At 42.8% G+C, this 22,787-nt stretch overlaps 1 protein-coding gene across 1 annotated transcript in view; it reads left to right on the top strand.

Annotated features, from left to right (window-relative positions):
- Positions 1-22,787, top strand: part of LOC124775385 (beta-1,3-glucan-binding protein-like) — a 308,989-nt gene that overhangs the window by 228,513 nt on the left and 57,689 nt on the right. Inside the window, exon 2 of the mRNA XM_047250223.1 lies at positions 18,645-18,764. Coding sequence (XP_047106179.1) covers positions 18,645-18,764 — 120 coding nt within the window. The remainder of the gene's footprint in view (positions 1-18,644; positions 18,765-22,787) is intronic.

Genomic DNA, 22,787 nt, shown 5'->3' with positions numbered 1-22,787 from the left:
GACGACAGTCCCGCTGAGCTCATTCGGTGGCCCCAACCATTCTAAGTCGGATCTATGTCAGTAGTTCCATAGAGCATTCCTTTCTGTTGATTGCTATTTACTGGAGGAATGTGTGTCATGAGGCGGGCGTGATGTGCTAGTGCAATGTAGTCTTGAACGAAAAACAAGTCGCTGAATGTTCATTGAAGGGTTGGACAATCGGATGGAGTATCCTGTACCAATGGCGATAGATATGTCCGACATTTGGATATGATACTGGGTCAAAACAAGACCGATCCACGTGTCGGTCTAACGCTGGATACTGCGTGCTTGAAACGCGCATTGGTGGCCAGCAGCCTGTACACTATTCTAGGATCATCAGACATTACACAAAATCTTCATTCGCCAGTGAACAGAACGCTGCGCCACTGACACAGCTTTCATTCCAGGTGTACACAGCGTTCTTTGTACACGAATCACAGTATTGGCTCGTTGCGCTTTGTATATAATGGACGCAAAGGGTACAAATTCACCGCTTGGAGAAGATGCATACTGTCTTTGTAGAGATAACTCTTCCATTACCTTGTTAAAAGGCAACGTGCAATTGCATTGTCTTTTTCTTGGAGAACCTACGAGCCACAGTCTGCAAAGAGAGATCATCAATGGTCTATACGAGACAGATTTTTAATGTTTTGCGCCTGATGATAACGACTGACTGCTTGAATGACGTCACTGTGGTGTACGCCAATTCGGTGCGTAGCCCCCCGTGCTGACAATCCTCCTTGCCAAAAAGTGGCCATCGTCTGACGGCCTATGCCTGAAATGACGCTTCAAAGACTTGTGTGCAATCAGCATCGTACCGTTCACGACTGGAGGCCCACAGCTCACTGCTGAACTACACTCCTGGAAATTGAAATAAGAACACCGTGAATTCATTGTCCCAGGACGGGGAAACTTTAGTGACACATTCCTGGGGTCAGATACATCACATGATCACACTGACAGAACCACAGGCACATAGACACAGGCAACAGAGCATGCACAATGTCGGCACTAGTACAGTGTATATCCACCTTTCGCAGCAATGCAGGCTGCTATTCTCCCATGGAGACGATCGTAGAGATGCTGGATGTAGTCCTATGGAACGGCTTGCCATGCCATTTCCACCTGGCGCCTCAGTTGGACCAGCGTTCGTGCTGGACATGCAGACCGCGTGAGACGACGCTTCATCCAGTCCCAAACATGCTCAATGGGGGACAGATCCGGAGATCTTGCTGGCCAGGGTAGTTGACTTACACCTTCTAGAGCACGTTGGGTGGCACGGGATACATGCGGGTGTGCATTGTCCTGTTGGAACAGCAAGTTCCCTTGCCGGTCTAGTGTCCCCTCGACGATCACCAGTGGTGTACGGCCAGTGTAGGAGATCGCTCCCCACACCATGATGCCGGGTGTTGGCCCTGTGTGCCTCGGTCGTATGCAGTCCTGATTGTGGCGCTCACCTGCACGGCGCCAAACACGCATACGACCATCATTGGCACCAAGGCAGAAGCGACTCTCATCGCTGAAGACGACACGTCTCCATTCGTCCCTCCATTCACGCCTGTCGCGACACCACTGTAGGCGGGCTGCACGATGTTGGGGCGTGAGCGGAAGACGGCCTAACGGTGTGCGGGACCGTAGCCCAGCTTCATGGAGACGGTTGCGAATGGTCCTCGCCGATACCCCAGGAGCAACAGTGTCCCTAATTTGCTGGGAAGTGGCGGTGCGGTCCCCTACGGCACTGCGTAGGATCCTACGGTCTTGGCGTGCATCCGTGCGTCGCTCCGGTCCGGTCCCAGGTCGACGGGCACGTGCACCTTCCGCCGACCACTGGCGACAACATCGATGTACTGTGGAGACCTCACGCCCCACGTGTTGAGCAATTCGGCGGTACGTCCACCGGCCTCCCGCATGCCCACTATACGCCCTCGCTCAAAGTCCGTCAACTGCACATACGGTTCACGTCCACGCTGTCGCGGCATGCTACCAGTGTTAAAGACTGCGATGGAGCTCCATATGCCACGGCAAACTGGCTGACACTGACGGCGGCGGTGCACAAATGCTGCGCAGCTAGCGCCATTCGACGGCCAACACTGCGGTTCCTGGTGTGTCCGCTGTGCCGTGCGTGTGATCATTGCTTGTACAGCCCTCTCGCAGTGTCCGGAGCAAGTATGGTGGGTCTGACACACCGGTGTCAATGTGTTCTTTTTTCCATTTCCAGGAGTGTATATTTAGAGCGCAGATTCAATTTTGGCTCCATGACACAGGTGACTGTATCTAGAAATTCCCTAAGATCATGGGTTTCCCATCAGTGAAACACAAGTAGCTCAAGGTTTGAAGGAAGTGCAAAATATATTTGAGCAGTTTACATACACTTGAAATGGAGCCCAATTTATATTGAGTTTTTACTCACGATGGTTTAGAGTATAATTTCCTCAGTACTTATTGCTCCTCTTACAATATGTTTTATAACAATGTCACAATTGAGTTTCCCAACATGGATGCATGTCCGAACTAAACAGACACTGTAAATACAGACACTGCACTAGTTTATTTCATGCCAAAGCAACATGACGCGATAAACGTTGTCTCTCTGTGTTTGGCAATCACATGAACTGTGTGCGACCACTGTGGGACGCAGACACTGGGACATATGGAACTTTGGGTAGGTCCGGGAGGCGTGCTCGGATAGTCGAAGTTGTTAGCACGATCGCTCGCGACAGGTGGCAAATCTGGGTTCAAGACCCAGTCCCACACAGGTTTTCATGTGTTTCTAGTAAATTATGTAGCTGTTGTCTAACCATATTTGCAGTTTGTGACTACATTTCATAGTTTTCAATTTCATTGCACAACGAGCTCTCGTTGCATTAGTGCCTTGGAAATGACATGGTGTACATCTGTCGAAATGTCGGCGGTTGTCAAAGGTGTCGTCCGGATGCACTCCCGTTAGTTATTTGAACCTGGTTTATAACAACCAATTACGTCACAGCTCGAGTTTCTTGTTATACTCGGCGAATATTTATAACACACATCTGAATTCCTCTTCTGTGACTACGTAATCTGATGACCTCAGTAGCTGCGGGCCATAAGAAACGGCCATGGCTGCTGGAGGAGCGATTCTTGAATGAATGCAGGAGAAGAATGAAAAATAAGGCCAATATGAATAAACGTGGCTTTTCATGTCTCGAATAGCATCCCTGTGGGTTAAACACTGTGTCACCTGGACTGTATCTACTAGCTAGACTGGTCTCTTAACGCTTGTAATAAACAAACGTAATGGTATGGCTTAATAACATGGACTTGTAATATAAATAATGCGGAAAAAGGAAGCGAGAAATCAACGTATAAGATTGAGCTGACGAAGACAGACTACGTGCGAATAATTATGAAGAAGCTAAACGAACGTGAATGCAAGATGTTTGAGTAGATACTGTAATTCAATTTTTCTCTGGCTTGACTAAAATAACCACATTTCACGAATCTTGGATCATCATAGATTTGTCGCAAGCTTCTCTGTCCTGATGCTTTATCCAAATACGTCAGCTTAATCTATGAGGAGAATGTCGCACACGTGATGCATTTGCAGATGTCATTCCGCACGTTTTCGCATAAACGTGTTTATTTCTGAGAAACAGAGAAACACCCTGGATTGTGGTTAAATTGTTGGGCCAAACCTCCAAAACCCACAAATAATGATTTCCTGTGTACAGAACTAACGGTGATTAATCCTGTACAAGTGTCCGACGCATATGCGTACCTCCAGAGGTTACTAAAATGTAAGAGAGACTTAAGATGAATATTTTAAACTCTGCGGATATGTACAACACGACTACGACGACGACGGTGATGATGGTGATGATGATAATGATGGATGTGGTGATGATGATAATGATGGATGTGGGGCGCTAAACAGCAAGGTAATCAGCGCCCTTCCGAATTTCAGCAACCCATTCGTTTGAGAGGGAGGGGGACGACGACGACACGACGACACGACGACACGAAGGCTCTCTCCACACGCAGAGTTGCTTATAATGCATGAAAATCCGCCTAGCAATCACAATAAACCGCCGTCATGATACCCTGAACTATTACACTGAAAACCGATTAATAAAAATGCCAAACTGCTTTGACAAGCCATCTATTCAGAGCATGCTGACCTTCCCTCCCCAGTACTGCAGGCATGAGGCCTGGCATTTCACAAAGTTGCAAAACTTTTACACTAAGAGCGTCCGCAACGACATGACCGCTGAATATTCTCACGTTGGCGATGCAGTGTGTGTGTGTTGGGGTTTATGGGCGCTCAACATCGAGGTTGGCGATGCAAGCTGAATCAGTTAGAAATCAATCAAACTTACAGAACAAAGTTTTAATCCATCAGGAAAATTCAAAACAGCGCACATTCCCCTGAAAAATGGAGGAGTAATTGCGTAAACATCTTTTACGTTAGAAGCTCAAAGGTCTGAATTTCGATTCCCGGTAGGCTCGAGAATTTTGTGTGTTATTCGTCACATATCTCAAACGTATCAATGATTGCCATACGTGGATAGCAGTCCAAGCTAAAATGTGTACCTCTTTATATCTGGCTGAGTAAGTCAAGTGCCATGCCTAGTCAAATACGTCTGTAAGCACAATTTTGTAGGCGAAGGTATGGTTATCAATAAAGTCCATTTGGGAAAGTAGAGACACATGAAAATTAGCGAATGAAGAGAACAAGTGAAAACACACGACCATTATAAAATTCGAGATCGCAACAACGTCGAAAGCGACTCTGAGTGAATACAGAGAACGAAGAAATGAATAAAATAGTGAAAGGGTGAACTGTATTGTGAAAAGAAAGCAATCCGGCTGTCTCAAGTAGGTCGCACAGAAACTGTAGAACAATTAGATTAATTTGTGGGGTACGAAGTACTGGAAGTTCTGCAAGAGATTTTTTTGGTGCACGTTTCATTCTCTACTCGAAGGAGTGGAGCGGGTCATTTGACATGCGCCCCGTTATACAGGGTGTAAATTTTAAGTTGACAAACCAGAATAACTCGAAAAATAAGCTTCATATGAAAAAAATGTGTAGAATCCAAAGTTGATTATTTTCGAGGGGGACATCTGCTGGTGCTAAAATTAGCCCGCCATTCCACCTCACTGGGGGTGGGGCGGGAGGCAACTTTAATATTTCAAATGGGAACCCCCATTTTACAAATGTTGACCCAAACATTAATTTTTTCCGCAGATTCGGATAAGTTTTGTTTGTTTCGTGGTCATGCGGCCACAAAACGTTTAATTATGAAACAAATCATCTGACTGGCTAACTAACTAACCAAACATCCTGCTTACTAACGAGTAAACTCATTAACTAAAAAATTAACTGACTCACAAACCTAATATTTGGGTCAAAACTCTAATTCCTCTCTCTCAAACCCCATCCTATGTGGAGAGAGGTAGAGTTTTACTTTTAGCGGATCAAAATTTACGAGGTTAAATAAGTATTTTTTATTTATCCTTAAGAACATGGTTATTTTTCAATTACAGTGCCAACTACCAAGAATCAAAACAAATGTTTAAGACAAAATGTACGTAGTTTTTTTATGTAGAATCTGTTTCTGCAATAAAAATGGGGATTCCCATTTGAAATTTTTAAGTTGCCTCCTGTCCCACCCACAGGGGGCTGGGATGGCGGGCTAATTTTAGCGCCAGAAGATGTCCCCCTAGAAAACAATCAACTTTGGCTTCTACATATTTTTTCGTGTGAAGCTTATTTTTCGAGTTATTCTGGTTTGTCAACTTAAAATTTACACCCAGTACATTCGTGGTTCTTTTCAGCGAATTACCAGGCAAGATGGTAGTGGAGCAGTTCTAGAATTTGCCTTACAACAAGGGAAACCTCTCGAAAACCTTAGTTGGAATCAGGGATCTGAACGACCTCTAATTTATTTGTTGCCCAATATTCATATTGCCTTTTAAATGACGCTAGGTGAGATAAATCATACTTAAGCACAGACTCAAAAGCTAGTATCTCCATTACGTTACGAAAAGAAATAGCCATCAGTAGCAGCATTGGTATTATGGTGCTGTCACAGATGTAACGAGCCGAATACGGACGCAAAGCATAAATGTAAAAACTTGGAATTATTATCTTTGCCAAACATTTATGTGTCGGATATTTTTCACCAGATGTGTTCCTCAGTGTGGACAGTAACGACAGTTACGACTATGAATTGTTGAGATACCATCGCGCGATCCTAATCTTGCGATAGTTACTGTGTTAAACCATGTGAGGAATTGAAGTTCTGGTCGACAGTTCCAGCAGTATTGCACTTGCTTTCTAGATACAGTAAGAAGTTCCAAATATATTACGGAAGTGATTACATCGCATTCTGGAGCATGTCCATACTTCCAAATATAATGTTTTCTTCAAATTTAAATTCTCAAGACCGAAGAATGCGAGTTTTCTTACCTAACCTCGCAGTTGGTTTCTTTTCCGATAATGTTCAGAGCAAAATGTAAAAGAGATAGAAAGAGAGAGAGAAAGGTGTTATGCGTAGAGTCTGCTACTGTCCACCGTGACGCAAGCGCGCCCTCCCTGTCCCATTATGAAGCACAGGTTTTCGCAGACCACTACCTTAAATACCTGTTATGTATCGAGAACCGTCTGGAGAAACTGGCTGGGCCGTTATGTGAGATCATGCCGGAACCGGTCCTGTGTGGTCTTCAGAGCGGCCGACGCCCACCGCCTACGCACTGGACTCGCCCATCGGGAAGGATAGGCTTCTGTTAGAAATCGCTGATAGTCTGTACGACTGGCACAACCTTTCCAGCAGGTACAGAAGCATTATGGCTCTACGCTGGTGCTTACGGGTTTAGGAAGACTAAACACCTAATGTATTCAGTCCCCTACTAATCCCCTAGGACGGAATCAGTGAACCCCAGTGCTTGTGTCTAAAGTCTGTGTGCAAGTTTAAGAAAGTTTTCTAAATGTTTGCCTAGCGTATTATGAGGCGCGACGAGAGTACCAGCCTGGTATTCATCTTGTGGAATGAGGGAAACCACCTAAAAACAACATCCAAACTATACTGCAGATCGACCCTCCCCTTTAATCCTCCGGGCGAATTGTAACCAGAACCGGTGTGCTCGAAGCGCACGCTTTATCGCGCACGGCTATGCGAGCGGATATTATGCTTCTGGAATGAGCCCTCCACACGGATACATTTTTTCGAATTACATCACAACTTTGTTGACATTTCGCTCATCGGCACCTTGAGTGTGATCCACATCTACGTCTGCATGCCACCTTACAACATGTGGCTGAGGGTACCATTGGTACCTCCGTCTATTTACTCCTTCCGTGTGGTGCGTGGGAAGGAAGACTGTCGATAAACTATTGTAGGAATTCTAATGTCACTTATTTTGTCATCGTGCTCATTTCGCGAGGCATGTGGAGGAGGAAGTAACTTGTTGCCTTACCATTCTTGGAACGTACTCTTGAAATTTCAACAGTAAACCTCTGCGCGACACACACAGCCTCTGTTGTAGTGTCTGGTACTGGAGTTTGTTGATTACCTCCGTAACACCGTAGTACTTACTCTTCGTTGGATCTTCTCTGTCTCATCTATTAATCCAACCTGGTAAGTATCCCAGAGTGATGAGCAATACTCAAGAATCGGTCTTATAAGTAAGCCCCTCCTTTCGCGGATGAATTACGTTTCCTACATGTTCTTTCAATGAATCTCGGTCTGAAATCTATGTTTCACGCCAGTACGGGATGCACCAAAAGCTGCAAGGGGTTAAAGCTGTTTTCAAAGTAAAGACCCACAGTTTTTGTTCGTTGAACAGTGCTGAAATTTTCCAGATAATTCTCCTGTACAACTGTTATCAGAACCCGAAACAAAAGAAACGACAAAAGAATGAGTAAAAAAGTTATTCAAGATTGTAACCGTTTCGCGAATTTTGGTCCACCATGTAGTTTTATATGTCATTTTACTTTAAGTTACTCCGGACGGTTACTCCGAAGGAAGGACGTTCTCCTTAAACACGGCGAAGTCCACGGTTTTCAGATATCGAATTTCATGACAGATGAATGCAAGGAAAGTGGGAATTAGTTTCAAAATCGGCCAGTTCCTGTTTAAATACAATGAGAAAATAAAGGTTCCTTTCAAAAGCGGTCAAATCACAGTGGTAGTACTTTAATTGGGCCACGTAATATCTCTATTTACTATGGCTTGGTTTTGAAAACGTAAAACGTGTTATTTTTTGTGTATTTTCTTGTAAAAGTATTTCATTGTTTACTCTTAGAGTTGAAATAGTGTAGTTTATGTGCGTATGCAAGTGGAGGAATCAGATAAATTTCGTTCAAGAAAGCAACAATGAGATACTTCTAACTGGAAACGCACGAGAGAGAAGCGTGTGATGTCAGTATATAGAAAGAAAATTTCTGGTAAATTTTATTAAGCTCAGTAATTTGTTTCAGAGGTTGAAAAATCAGCCATCCAGTTGCAAATAAAGGTTTAACTGCAAATAGAGAGGATAGAAACAGAGGCCTACGATAAAACGAAAAGAGAGCTAGTGATTGAAAAAAGGGTTCATTCGTTAAGAACAAAACAGTTTTATGACTTATTGAAGGAAGAAAAGGAAGGGATGCTCACTATTTCTTATCGCCGTCAGAAAAACATGGTTTTGGCAAAATTACCTGATCAGGCTGTTTATTACAGCAGACAGTTTTACTTCTAGAATCTTACAATAGTAAAGGAGGAGTTGGTTCAAATGGCTCTGAGCACTATGGGACTTAACTGCTACGGTCATCAGTCCCCTAGAACTTAGAACTACTTAAACCTAACTAACCTAAGGACAGCACACAACACCCAGCCATCACGAGGCAGAGAAAATTCCTGACCCCGCCGGGAATCGAACCCGGGAACCCGGGCGTGGGAAGCGAGAACGCTACCGCACGACCACGAGATGCGGGCAAAGGAGGAGTCACATTCAAAAACATCATACGACAAGTGTTTCGATTTATACATGGCGTGCAAATGACACCCGATATCTTCCAACGAAATTGCATTTGCATTTACCATGAGCATATGTGATTTATGGCAGCTGAGTATGCAGGACAAAACAAGAATGTCACACTGCTCACAATGTGTTAACAATTATTCTTCAGTGCACCTACCAATGTCGAATTCACGGAAAGTATTTTGTCCGCTGTTGCACGCTTTTATCTCCGGTCTGATAAAGAGTGTGGACGCAATGAGGAGGAGGGACAGTGAAAGGAAACAATAATTAATCCAGACAAATACGACAGCGTTTCTCAAAATCATGAATCAGAGTCTTAGGTAAAGATTGGGATATTTTTTCTTAGAAGGAAGAAGCCAGTAATGCTCTGACGGTGACTTCATCGCTACATTTCTAGCCCACTCAATGAGAGGGGTTTCATTTGAGTTGCAGTGTGAAGGCGTCCAAAACTCTTGTGGCTGGAGATGTATACTACCGTTCCAACAATGGGGTAGAGCAAGCAATCATCAAGAACCGACAGACATTTGCAGATGTCAAGCCAAAACCTTTGACTGTTAGTATTTTAATGAATCAAGGAAACGTCAAGGACTTAAGCATTGAGAGGAAACAACTGGATAATTTGCAGTGGTGTCAGAGTATTATCGAGGACAACGTAGAACCTGACAGTGCAGAAGATCAACCAGACCAGTTATGTGATGGTTTTTCAGAAGATGGTCAGTTCATTTGAATAATTTGAAAAAACAGCTAAATTCAATGTAGTCTTGTACAATACTATCATATTTGAAATGTGCAGGTGTAATACTTATTTGTGATTTCCTCAAGTTGACTATTAATAGTTTAATTTCTTCAAGTTCAAATTATCAATATTTTTCTTAGGAAACAAAATGTAGCACGAGAAAGAGTATTTTCCCATTTTAAAGTGCTTGATGAAGTCTTTCAAAGGCGGCCAAGTCCAAGAGGGTAAGTTTGAGAAGTAAGTTTCAAACATGGTCAAGTCCACATGTCGAAGCCTTTTTACAGATAAACTAATCTATTTTAGCTATGAATTCTGTATGATAATACAATGTTTTTCCATAAACAATAATATTATGGGATAAGTAAGAGATACGACAAATTATAACTAAATTTTTAGCTTTTCCTGATAAGAACCCTCGAGACGTTGTAAACTACATTCCTCATAATATATATTATACACTGAAGCGCCAAAGAAACTGGTATAGGCATGTGAATTCAAATACAGGTATATATAAACACGTAAAATAGGGCACTGCGGTCGGCAATGCCTGTATGAGACAACAAGGGTCTGGCTCTGTTGTTCGATCGGTTACTGCTGCTACAGTGGCAGGTTATCAAGATTTAAGTGAATCTGAAGGTGATGTTACAGTCGGTGCAAGAGCGATATGATGTGGGGATTTACCCATACTGCCATTTCATGGGGTACCGTGGATATCAGAAATCCAGTAAAACATCAAATCTCCGACATTACTGCGGCCGGAAAAAGATCCTTCAAGAAGGGGACCAACGACGACTGAAGAGAATCGTTCAACGTGACAGGAGTGCAACCCTTCCTCAAATTTCTACAGATTTCAATGCTGGGCCATCAACAATTGTCAGCGTGCGAACCATTCAACGAAACATCATCGATATGGGCTTTCTGGGCCGAAGGCCCACTCGTGTGCACTCGATGACTGCACGACACCAATCTTTACGCCTCACCTGGGTCCGTCAATACCGACATTGGACTGTTGATGAACGTAAAGATGTTGCCTGGTCGGACGAGTTTCGTTTCAAATTGTATCGAACGGATGGACGTGTACGGGTATGGAAAGAACCTCATGGATCAATGAACCCTGCATATGAACAGGGGAGTGTTCAAACTGGCGGAGGCTCTGTAATGGTGTGGGGTGTGTGCAGTTGGAATGATATGTGACCCTTGATACGTCTAGATACGATTCTGACAGGTGACACGTACATAAGCACCCTGTCTGATCACTTGCATCCATGTATGTCCTTTGTGCATTCCGACGGACTTAGCGATTGCAGCAGGACAACGCGACACCCCACACGCCCAGAATTGCTACAGAGATACTGTGGGAACACTCTTCCGAGTTCAAACACTTTTGCTGGCCGTCAGACTCCCCAGACATGAACATTAATGAGCATATCTGGGATGCCTTGCAACGTGCTGTTCAGAGATCTTCACTCCCTCGTACTCTTACAGATCCCTGCATGATTCATGGGATCAGTTCCTTCAAAAAATGGTTCAAATGGCTCTGAGCACTATGGGACTTAACATCTGTGGTCATCAGTTCCCTAGAACTTAGAACTACTTAAACCTAACTAACCTAAGGACATCACACACATCCATGCCCGAGGCAGGATTCGAACCTGCGACCGTAGCAGTCGCGCGGTTCCGGACTGAGCGCCTAGAACCGCTAGACCACCACGGCCGGCTCAGTTCCTTCCAGCACAACTTTAGACATTAGTCGAGTCCATGCCACGTCGTATTGCGGCACTTCTGCGTGCTCGCGGGAGCCATACATGTTATTAGACAGGTGTATCAGTTTTTTTTGGCTCTTCAGTGTAGAAGGCCGGTTCGCAGCTTAAAGGACTGTCGACAACGGGATCACTGAAGACGGAGCTCAAGCTCTGGTTAAGGACGAATGAAGAGATAATCGGCCATGCCGTTTCAAAAGAACTATCCCAGCAGTTGCCTTGAGATATGTATGGAAATTACAGAAAACGGAAATCAAGACACCAGGAGGGAGATTTGAACCGCCGTCCTCCCACATGTGTGTCCAGTGTGCTAATCACTGTGCTGCCTTCTCGGCAATTACTCCGAGCTATATGACGGTTGTTGCTGCTCACAGTGTTTGATCGCCAGCAACGTAATCTATGAGTAATGGATCTTCTCGGTTATTTTTGTGCAGTACGTTATATTAACTTACGTTCAAGGATAACTTACAGTCCCTGGAACTGTTAAGAGTGGACTTCAAAAAGTAGATTACACATTACTGTGACAGGCCGAGGAACTTTTATTGAATACTGAAGTACACTTCAAAGTGACGCAGATGATGGCAATATTATTCAGTATAGCCACCAAGTCGCTTTAACCTACGTCCGGGACATTCTTCCACTCGTTCAATCCTTCGACGACAGAAATCCTCTCCTCGGTCAGGGAGCCATTTGAGAACCGCTGTCTTCGTCGATGGAAAAATATCTTTTCCCCATATGTTCTTTCAGCGTGCTGCAATGGAAATCGCTTGGTGCAAGATCCCTTCCCGAGAAGCACCAACCTCGTCTTCACGACCTAGCTCTAACTGTTGGCACCATTTAACTACAGCGGGAGGCGACATTGCATTTGGTCCATACACTGCCAGAATTTCACGGTGAATCTATAGGATTTTCCCACAAGAAACGTACTGTCCTACGTACTTCAGCTTTGTAGTACGTTTCCATTTGCCACACCATTTACATAGTAGACTCTGATGCATCTGTTATCCATAATGCAGCAGAACTCTTCTGACAATGCGCTACTGTTGTTGCCCAATGGTCACAGCATGAGACTATATTTATAACTTACTTTCTTAATACGATATAGCAGTGCTTCTGCTACTCTGAATTTCGTTGTGATGTTCCTTTGGACATATATGCATATCCAAAGGAACAGACACTGTGGTGACCACAGCCCTTATAAAATACATGAAATGTATTCGCAATTACGAATGTGGACAACCAATATCTGAATAATGGAATTTGTGCTGGACCGGGACTCGAAGCGATAAGCGGGAAATCTGAGTTCGACTCCCGGGCAGACACAAATTTTCACTGTCGTCATTCCATTATACAGCTGATGGTTGTCCATACTCGCAATTGCGAATACATTTCATGTATTACTTTCATAAGTCTCTACGTACGTTGCACAACAGGTCACTCAGTTGACATGGGCCATTTGTCTCATATTCACAGCGATAAATGCTATTTCTAAACTATTTGACGTAATAGATAAACCTTACAAAAAATAGCCTTCATCCTGGAATGTACACTACTCAATCTTTATTGTCCATACCGTTTTGATTGCCTTGTTGTAGGTAAGCTCATATATTTGTACAGAATCTCTTTCATCGTAAAATTTTGCCTAATATGTTTGTTTTTTATCTGTTTATCACTATTCTGCCCATTTTCAACAGCAGTCTCTGTACACTTTCAGGAATCTGAGGAGTATATGTAGACTTGATACTTTGATTCTCTTTCGTAACCTTTGCAATTACAAAGAAGATCAAACGGCACAGAAAGCAAGAATTACCGTGATCTAGCATCAGTTCTGTCCAAAAATCTTATAATTTGTTCATGTTGATGTCTTGATGAAAGAGCAGCTCGTTTAGCACGGGAATGGGTTAAGGAGAAACGAATCTACTCAGCTAAGATGTATGTGATGGAGAGTAACAGGAGCTAGATATTTTAACTGCGCAATCGCAACGCATATATTCGGTAATTAAATTCGTCATAAATATTCCATCACAATTTGAGAAGAACGTTGATGTCCTTATATACAACACTACAGGGAAGAATGATCTTTATTACGCACATTAAAGCTGTCAGTGGCTCAGAAAGGAGTTCAATAAGCAGCAAGAAAAATTTTTGACCATTTGCCAATACCTCAAAATGTCTGACAGGTAGCAAAGCAAGTTTTAAATCTAACCTCAAATCGTTTCTGCTGGACAATTTCTTCTATTCCATTCATTAATTTCTATTTAAAAACTGGTATCCCGTAAAAATCCTTATTTTCATGTGTAGTTGCATGAGTAAGATTTTAAAAAATGTGTCCACTAACACTAATCACGTGTACATATACTGTAAACTAAATCGTTTCACATCATTTCAATAACAGTCGTTCAGATGATCTATCGGTAACATTTGGGCGGTGGGCGGGCCCAAACGTTGTCAAGTTTATTTCGGCTACACTGCAGAAGTTTCGCTGGGTAGCCGTTACACATCCCCCACAAGGCCCCGATTTCTACCTGTGCGATTTCCATAAGTAGGGAGCCCTGAAGAAAGACATTCGTGGCCGTCAATTTGCTTCGGACGAAAAGGTGCACTCCTGGGTACAATCATGGTTCCGTAGGCAACCGCAGACGTTTTTCCATGAAGGCATTGACCGTTTTGTCTCACAGTGGGAAAAATGAATTAACAGTTATACCGATTACTTTTGTGATAATAAACAGTTTACTTACTTCTTTTCCTATCTGTCTCGTTTTCATTCAGCTGCCCCTTATAGATGCAGAGACTGACACCACCTGCACACTGCAGAAAGAAACTAATATGTCTTTAGTAACACCAGGGAAAGCTCTGTTTGCTGATGATATAAGCATCATAATCAAGCCGAACAGAGCTCCGACAACAGAACGAGCAATAAATGAAATATACAAAGGTATTATTGATTAGTTCCCAGTAAGTCGTCTATCACTGAATTTAGAAATAATGGAGATCATTCCATTCTAAACACAGCAAGATATATCGTCGTCAATGAAAATACAGCACAGAAGAAAAGATGAAAAGAGGAAAAACTGACTAGCGCAAATTCTTAGGTGTGCATACTGATCGTAACTTGAATTGGAAATCAAATTTTATATTTCTTCTGTAGCACCTGGATTCAGCAACATTTCCTGTATGTGTGAGTGGTGAGCTTGGTGATGACGTCACCTGAAAATCAGCTCACTTTACATCCTTCTGTTCACTGATGTTATATGGGATAACTTTCTGGTACAATTCACGCGTAGACACAATGTATTCACTGCACAGAGATGTGCCGTAAGCATAATATTAGATTTCCATCCTGAGCTTCATGTTGGCAGCAGTTTAAAAAATTAGACAGATTATCCATAGTCTCATAATACTTTGTGAAGAACCAGGCACTATTTCAAAATAATGATGGCATTAGTGGGTATAGCAGTCATAGAAACAAAAATATGCTCACTTTTGCACAGAAAGGAGCAAAGTACGTAGCCATGAAAATATCTGACCACCCCCTTGCTAATTAAAAGTGTTGACAGATAACAAAAGTTTTTAAAACGAATTTAAACGATTTCTATTTCATAACTACTTCTACTTCGTGGATTCATTTCTGAGAAGGTAGTACATGTGAAGTTTGGTTGCATTTATCAGATTTTGTTGTAGATTAAGATTAGAAAAAAAAAATTCAATTACGTAAGTGAGTAGCATGTGGTCATGTTTTCTCAGAGAAAATATATCTCATTTGCGAACCTGTTGACAGGTTCCAAGTCACGGCGAGTGATCTCAAATATAATACACGAAACACGCGAGAAGAAAAGACTAAACAACAGAAGACACCTGGACAGCTGGAATATGGCTGCGCTTAATAATTGATATGATTGTGTCTCAAGTGCTAGTATGATTATGCACTTAGGAATGTGTAACTGATGTAAAAGATTGCGCTGTATTTTTTGAAAACACATTTTAGTTTCTAGGCAGTACGGGCTGTTGGACTAAGGAGCCGTAGGGTCAGGGACTTGTCCGCCAAGTACTAAACGAGCCTGTAGTGGGACAGAGAGAATATTAGTTGGGAATATTGGTGATGCGTTTACCTTACGTCCAAGCCAATCCTTCTGAAAACCTTGGTCAGAACCGAAGATGGGAACTTTTTTTAACTTAATTCTGGATCGACTTGTGCCAGGCAAAAAGTGAAAGCCTAGTGTACGCGAAACTGTATTTTCTAATGAGTTATGAATGTAAGGTCGTGCAGCCTCTCGGCTGTGGCACTGTAGCTCAGCTTTGAGTAAGCAGTGGTAGTGGCATCAGCGCTTCAACGTGTGTTGAAAATTATTGATGTATTTATGGCCATAAGGCATATTGTTGTATCCAAGCTGTGAGCAGTAACGACGCTTCATAATTTAGGAACGAAGGTCGTATAGTCTCTACATCCTATCCTCAGTAGCTGTCAACATGTGTCATTGTTTATCAATGAACCTTTTTCCTCTTTTTTTTTTTCAAGTTGAATTATCACTACTAGAACCTGCCATCTTATTATATTACAAAGGCCGTAGTGCTCCACACAGACTTCGGAGCCAGTACCCACGGCCACCACCGCGCAGCAAATCTGTGTTACACAATTGAAACCACGGGCACTGTTGCCCATGCAGCACCAGTGGAGCTAGGGCTGCGTTGAATTGTTTTGTTTGTACTTTGGTGTTTTCGTTTATTTACTTACAGCAATTACACTTATTTTTTAAGGCAAAGTACAGGAATTCGGTAATAGGAAATTACAAATTTAAGTTATAATTTAAGAAGAAAATAAAAGAAGACAGGGAAGCATAGGTATAGATATCCCGTCATCAACACCACCTGGGGAAGGGGACTTAGTATTTAACGTAAAGTCCGGCGTCCACATGTGGTGATACCCATTTTAATATTATCCACACGCACAGCACTCTTCTGGGAAACTCAATTTGTTCAGTCCCTGCGGATCTAACCTACGTCGGTATTGTTTGTTAGAGTTCTGTGTGAGTTGATGTTTGTTATGTTACATAACATCTGCTATTATTAGGTTAGTTAGTAAACAACTTCTGCATGGCTCTGGAACAATATCCTCCCTCACTGTTATCCAGTTAAGTTATATACTGTCTCTACATAGTTGTAGGAGAAATAAAAAGCCACCACTAACCTACTATTAATCTTGTAAAAACATTTTTGTAAAATAGAACGAAACTATTTTGGGTAGTGAATTCTTAATTATGTATAATTGCGTAGTGTGTATTAACACTGGTTGATTTTGCTTGCTTACTTTATATTAAATTTATGTACATTACATTCATACATTGAAGAGCCAAAGAACTGGCACACTTGGCTAATATCGTGTAGTGCCCCCGCGAGCATGCAGAAGTGCAGCAACAAGACGCAGCATGGACTCGACTAATGTCTGAAGTAATGCTGGAGGGAACTGACACCATGAATCCTGCAGGGCTGTCCATAAATCCCTAAGAGAACGAGGGGGTGGCTATCTCTTCTGAACAGCACGTTTCAAGACATCCCAGATATGCTCAATAGTGTTCATGTCTGGCGAGTATGGTGGGCAGAGGAAGTGTTCAAACTCAGAAGAGTGTTCCTTGAGCCACTCTGTAGCAATTCTGACAGTGTGGGGTGTCGCATTGTCCTGCTGCAATTGCCCAAGTTTGTCGGAATACACAATGGACATAAATGGATGCAGGTGATCAGACAGGATGCTTACGTACATGTCACCTGTCAGTCGTATCTAGACGTATCAGGGGTCCAATATCGCTCCAACTGCACACGCCCCATACCATTACAGAGCCTCCACCAGCTTTAACAGTACCCTGTTGACATGCAGGGTACATGGATTCATGAGGTTGTCTCCATACCCGTACACGTCCATCCGCTCGATACAAACTGAAACGAGACTCGTCCGACCAGGCAACATGTTTCCAGTCATCAAAAATACAATGACGGTGTCGACGGGCCGAGGCGAGGCGTAAAGCTTTGTGTCGTGCAGCCATCAAGGGTACACGAGAGGGCCTTCGGCCCTAAAAGCACATATCGATGACGTTTCATCGAATGGTTCACACTCTGACACTTGTTGATAGCCGATCACTGAAATGCCCAGCAATCTGCGGAGGGATTGCACTTCTATCATGTTGAACGATTCTCTTCAGTCGTCGTTGGTACCGTTGTTGCAGGATCTTTTTCCGGCCGCAGCGATGTCGAAGATCTGACGTTTTACCGGATTCTGGATATTCACGGAAATGGTCACATGCGAAAATCGCCAATCCATCGCTACCTCGGAGATGCTGTGTTGCATCGCTCGTGCGCTAACTATAACGCCACGTTCAAACTCACTTAAATCTTGATAATCTGCCACTGTAGCAGCAGTAACCGATCTAATAACTGCGCGAGACACTTTTTGTCTACTACAGGCGTTGCCGACTGCAGCGCTGTATTCTGCCTGTTTACACATCTCTGTATTTGAATATGCATGCCTACACCACTTTCTTTGACGCTTCAGTGTATTGTTACATTTACAAGGGTGTGTTGACTTATGAAACCACTTAACAATGTTGGGGGTACATGTTTAACTTGGATTCTAGATCAATATCTGTCCACCTTACTATTCTAATTATTTCTACTTTTAGTTAGATTCTTTCATAATTAGATATAAATTGCAATCTTTGGTTAATGTTCACGTGAGTAGTTGTGCATGTTTTACGTGTTTCGCGTCATGTATGTTTTGTGTGCCTTTGTTATGTCAGTGTTGTCACTGTCAGCCATTTCATCGTCAGTACTGGAGATACTGGAACTGTCTGTGTCAGCCCGTCTTCGTCTTCTGCACCTTCTTTATTGATGAGACTTTTTGTATGTGTCATATTCTGCTTTTGAGATGTTTTTGGCGATTGCGTTCAACTGTGTCCACGTATCTGGGTTCCTCGGTGCATCGCATATTGCTGATTCCGTTAAGTGTCCTGTGTTATTAGTGTCGGGAGTGAGCCTGCGTCATTGACGGCCGGAGCAGCAGATAGTGAGCGGGACATGGGCTACCTGTTTACCTGCGTTATCTGCAGCCGAGTACAGTGGCCTGCCCTCTCTGTGTGTTGCAGCTACGTGCGGGACGGCGTGCTGTACATCCGGCCCACGCTGACGGCGGACGAGCGCGGCGAGAAGTTCCTGTACACGGGCACGCTGTCCGACCCGGCCTGCAACCTCAGCCCCTGCGTCTCGTGAGTACAGAGCGCATCCTGCTGGCGCGCCGCACCGCTGCCTTCCTCCAGCGAGACCCCAACGTTTTCCCCTTTCCTTCAACACGAACATTCCTTGCTCTCTATTTCTGTAACTAGACGTTCAAGATAACAGAAGAAAATTACGTACACATGCGTTGCGCAAAAGCCAGTTCGTTGTTTTATTGTTAATTAAAACAAGAATAGGTATCTCCCAGCAGAAAAATGCTCCTATCGGAGCAAAATATGTGGCCGAGCGGTTCTAGGCGCTTCAGTCCGGAACCACGCTGTTGCTACGGTCGCAGGTTCGAATTCTGCCTTGGGCATGGATGTGTGTGATGCCCTTAGGTTGGTTAGGTTTAAGTAGTTCTAAGTCTAGGGGACTGATAACCTCAGATGTTAAGTCCCATAGTGCTCAGAGCCGTTTGAACCACTTTGGAGCACAATAAAGCGAATATGCTTCTCTATGTTTCCCTTTACTAAGAGACTCTGAAAAGTGGGGTACCAGCTGCCTCATTCTACCTTTCTCAGCACCTTTACAAATTTTCGCAAAAGTGCTGTCGTCGAACACAACCGCGCTCTTTATAACATGCATCTCAACTCTCACTCTCGCAATCTCCCCTAACAGTAACTCGCTCATACCCCCTAGTGCTAGTCCATCGCTGCAGATCTCTCATGCCCATCCATTCCCAACTGCTCATTCTGACTTACTCATTCGTCTCAATTCATTGTCATTCTCTCTTTGTGGCTCTCTGTTATTGAGCCAGAGTCCCCTTCGTTCTGTCCTACTACTACAGTCTCCTCTCACTTCACCGATTCCCCATTGTTCTTTCTTACTGCTACTTTCTCAATCATTCCTTCCCACTGCTGCTGTCTCTTCTCACTATCACTATTTCTCTCTTCCTCATTCTCATCGTCAGTGTCATTGACTGTCTCTCATTACCACTAGCTCTCACCCACTTCTACTTCCGTCTTATCTTTATTCCTCTCCCACTGGCACTGTCTCCTCCACTCTTTTCCTAGCACTGTTCTCTCAGTGTCTACTAAGTTCCACTGCCACTGTACCCCTTCCTTTGTCTCACACTGCCATCGTCTCCTTCGCTTTTTGTATACCACAAGCACTGTCTACTGTCATCCAGCATTTATTACTTTTCTTTCCGACTGCCACTGTCTCCTCTCTCAGCACAAAAAGCCGCGAATATGTTCGCATGCCAAAATTTCTGGGTACATTTTTAAAGGTACTGAGAAAGGCAGAATGAGGGAGCTGGTACAGCACTTTTCAGTCAGAGTCTTTTAATAAAAAAGGAGCATATCCGTCGTTTTTGTGCTCAGATAGGAGGATTTTCCCGCTGGTTCCTTTCTTTTCTCTGCTGCATCAGGGAATGTAACACATATGAAAAAAAAATTTATGGGTCAATAAAATTTTGATATTTTGTTTATCTGAAATTGAAATAACGCAAAACTAATTTTACACTTCAGTCCGCATTTTACATACACAAAAATTATCAATGTACTTCGTTAGTACGACGTGGTGTTCCCAGAGTCCTTCTGATGATAATGGACATACTTTGCATAATATTTATCCGTGTTAGGACACTTTATAAACTGCATTTTCGCCTCACACCGCATTTTACGTATACTAGTGGGGTAAATTTGAATCTTTGTGTCTCGTAAACGGATAAAGAGTTATAGAAAATTTTCAAGGCGTCCGAGGCCGGAGTAGTAGGAATATATCGTAGAAATTACAGCCATTTACTGTGTGTGGCCGTCTTGGAATCCACTACTGGGGCTTGGTCCGCTGCTGACTGCGAAAACTATGGTGAAAAAAGCTTTGTTGTTTCTTTTTCAGGCACAACCCATGAATTTACGCATTGCATTATTCATTCATTGATTCATTCACGGCTATACCCATCAATTTAATTAAATCATAGGTCATCAATAAATCAATCTATTTAATTTTTACGTGCATATTTTCCTCGGACGCCGTCCGTAGTGGCCGTGCGGTTCTAGGCTCTACAGTCTGGAACTGAGCGACCGCTACGGTCGCAGGTTCGAATCTTGCCTCGGGCATGGATGTGTGTGATGTCCTTAGGTTAGTTAGGTTTAATTAGTTCTAAGCTCTAGGCGACTGATGACCTCAGAAGTTAAGTCGCATAATGGTCAGAGCCATTTTAACCTTTTTTTTTACTCGGACGAATGGGATAACTTTGAATCTATGTATCTGGGAAAGAGATACAAATACCAAGCAGATTTTCAAGAATGTTCAAGTCCGGGATCTTATAAATATGTGGTACGAATTTCAGCCATTTGTTGTGCACAGCCATCTTTGAATCCTCGACTGGGTTTTTGGGGTTTTCCGAGAAACCGGCCCATCAACTAACAGTGCCTCCGCAAGTCCGATCAATGCTTCATTTGTCTAAGCGGGAGGAAATGTGTAATATCCATATTTTGACACTGTACTGTAGGACAGTGACACTAGATGGTCCTTTTGTTGGGTATACAGAATGGTCCCTAGTTCAAGGGCTATCCAAAACAGTTGACCCTACCTTTTTATCACCAATAGAGCCCGATTTATGAGCACTGAAGAATCCCGTTTTCAGGTACGGCGCTTTGGAACATATTAGCAAGCATTCTGTCGCACGCATACCGATATTAGGCGACTATCACGCAAGCCGGAACCCAAGACCAGTCGCAGGTTGCCGATTTAACGGCTTCCAGGGGCAGAAAAATTTGGTTTTCAACATTTCACTTAATTACTGACCAAATTAAAGAAAAATTAAATTTCTGTCATAATCTACACATGAAGAGGTGTAATCTTATGTCAGGAGTTTAACATAAAAAAGTCTTAAAGTGAGAAATAGTGTGTTTGTCTTGTGGTAGCCTAACTGAGAGCGTGCACATACTCGAACTTTATTCATCCAGTGTTTGAGAACGCGGGTACTTACCGAATTCAGACAAATTTTAAACATACTTTCAAACCCTTTCGAAACATTTCTGGCTGACAACTCCCACTAAATGGTGAACGGAAAAAAGTTTACCTCTTACTACATTTTCGCAGCTCATGCAGTAAAACTGCAGCATCGGGCATGACATTTTAATTTATTACATATTTGCTAAGGACTCTACTCGCAATACATTTTGCTGACAGTATCCACGTAAAAACTCAATGTACACGAAAAATTATATCATTGTGCGACCCGTGTTTCTGGAGATATGACGTCGTAAATATTGATATGCGCGGCAAACTTTCTTTAGCTTAAAACTGAACACAAATTACGCAGACTGTATCATCCAGTGTCTCGTAATGAGAGCGCTTTACAACTTGTAACAAACGTTAAGCATATTTTGAAGCCTTTCCCAAAACTTCTTCTCGCTGGCATACCTAACGTAAAATGCTTAACACATTAACTCACTTGTAATCAAACGTTTGAAGTTACAGATATTTAAGACAACTCTCATTACTTGTTCCGTCTCAGTTGCACACTATTTTAATTAATGTTTCAGTCACACTGGATCATATTCAGACCTAAAACAATTTACAGTAGTAAACTGTCAATGTTTGCAAAATACAGTACTATGATACGTTGTGCTGAGTAGACAAGACGGGTTGCTGACGCAATTACTTACGTAAATTCTACTTTTATATACAGTTCTTCTCTTTCTACTGTAGTAAAAGATTAGATGGTACATATTTAGTTTTATGTCTCAAGATGATCCATTTACATCTACATCTACATGACTACTCTGCAATTCACTTTTAAGGGCTTGGCAGAGGGTTCATCGAACCACAATCATCCAGTGTGATCGAAAAATGAAATTGAATTAAAAAAGTGTGTAATTAATGCTAATTCTTTCGAATAGCCACTAGTATACAGCTAATGAATTCTCTCAAGACGATTATGTCGACTATAGTTTGAAATCGTTTTACACACGATAGTTCAATTGTTTAAGGTATTCGGGGTTACTGATACTAATTGAAAAAAAATTCCAGGGGTGAATGCCACAGTGCTTGAGTCACTGGACTCA

The sequence above is a fragment of the Schistocerca piceifrons genome, chromosome 1 (genome assembly GCF_021461385.2).
Source record: "Schistocerca piceifrons isolate TAMUIC-IGC-003096 chromosome 1, iqSchPice1.1, whole genome shotgun sequence".
Taxonomy (NCBI): Eukaryota; Metazoa; Arthropoda; class Insecta; order Orthoptera; family Acrididae; genus Schistocerca; species Schistocerca piceifrons.
The sequence above is the reverse complement of the archived record's forward strand: the minus strand, read 5'-3'. Positions and strand labels throughout refer to the sequence as shown.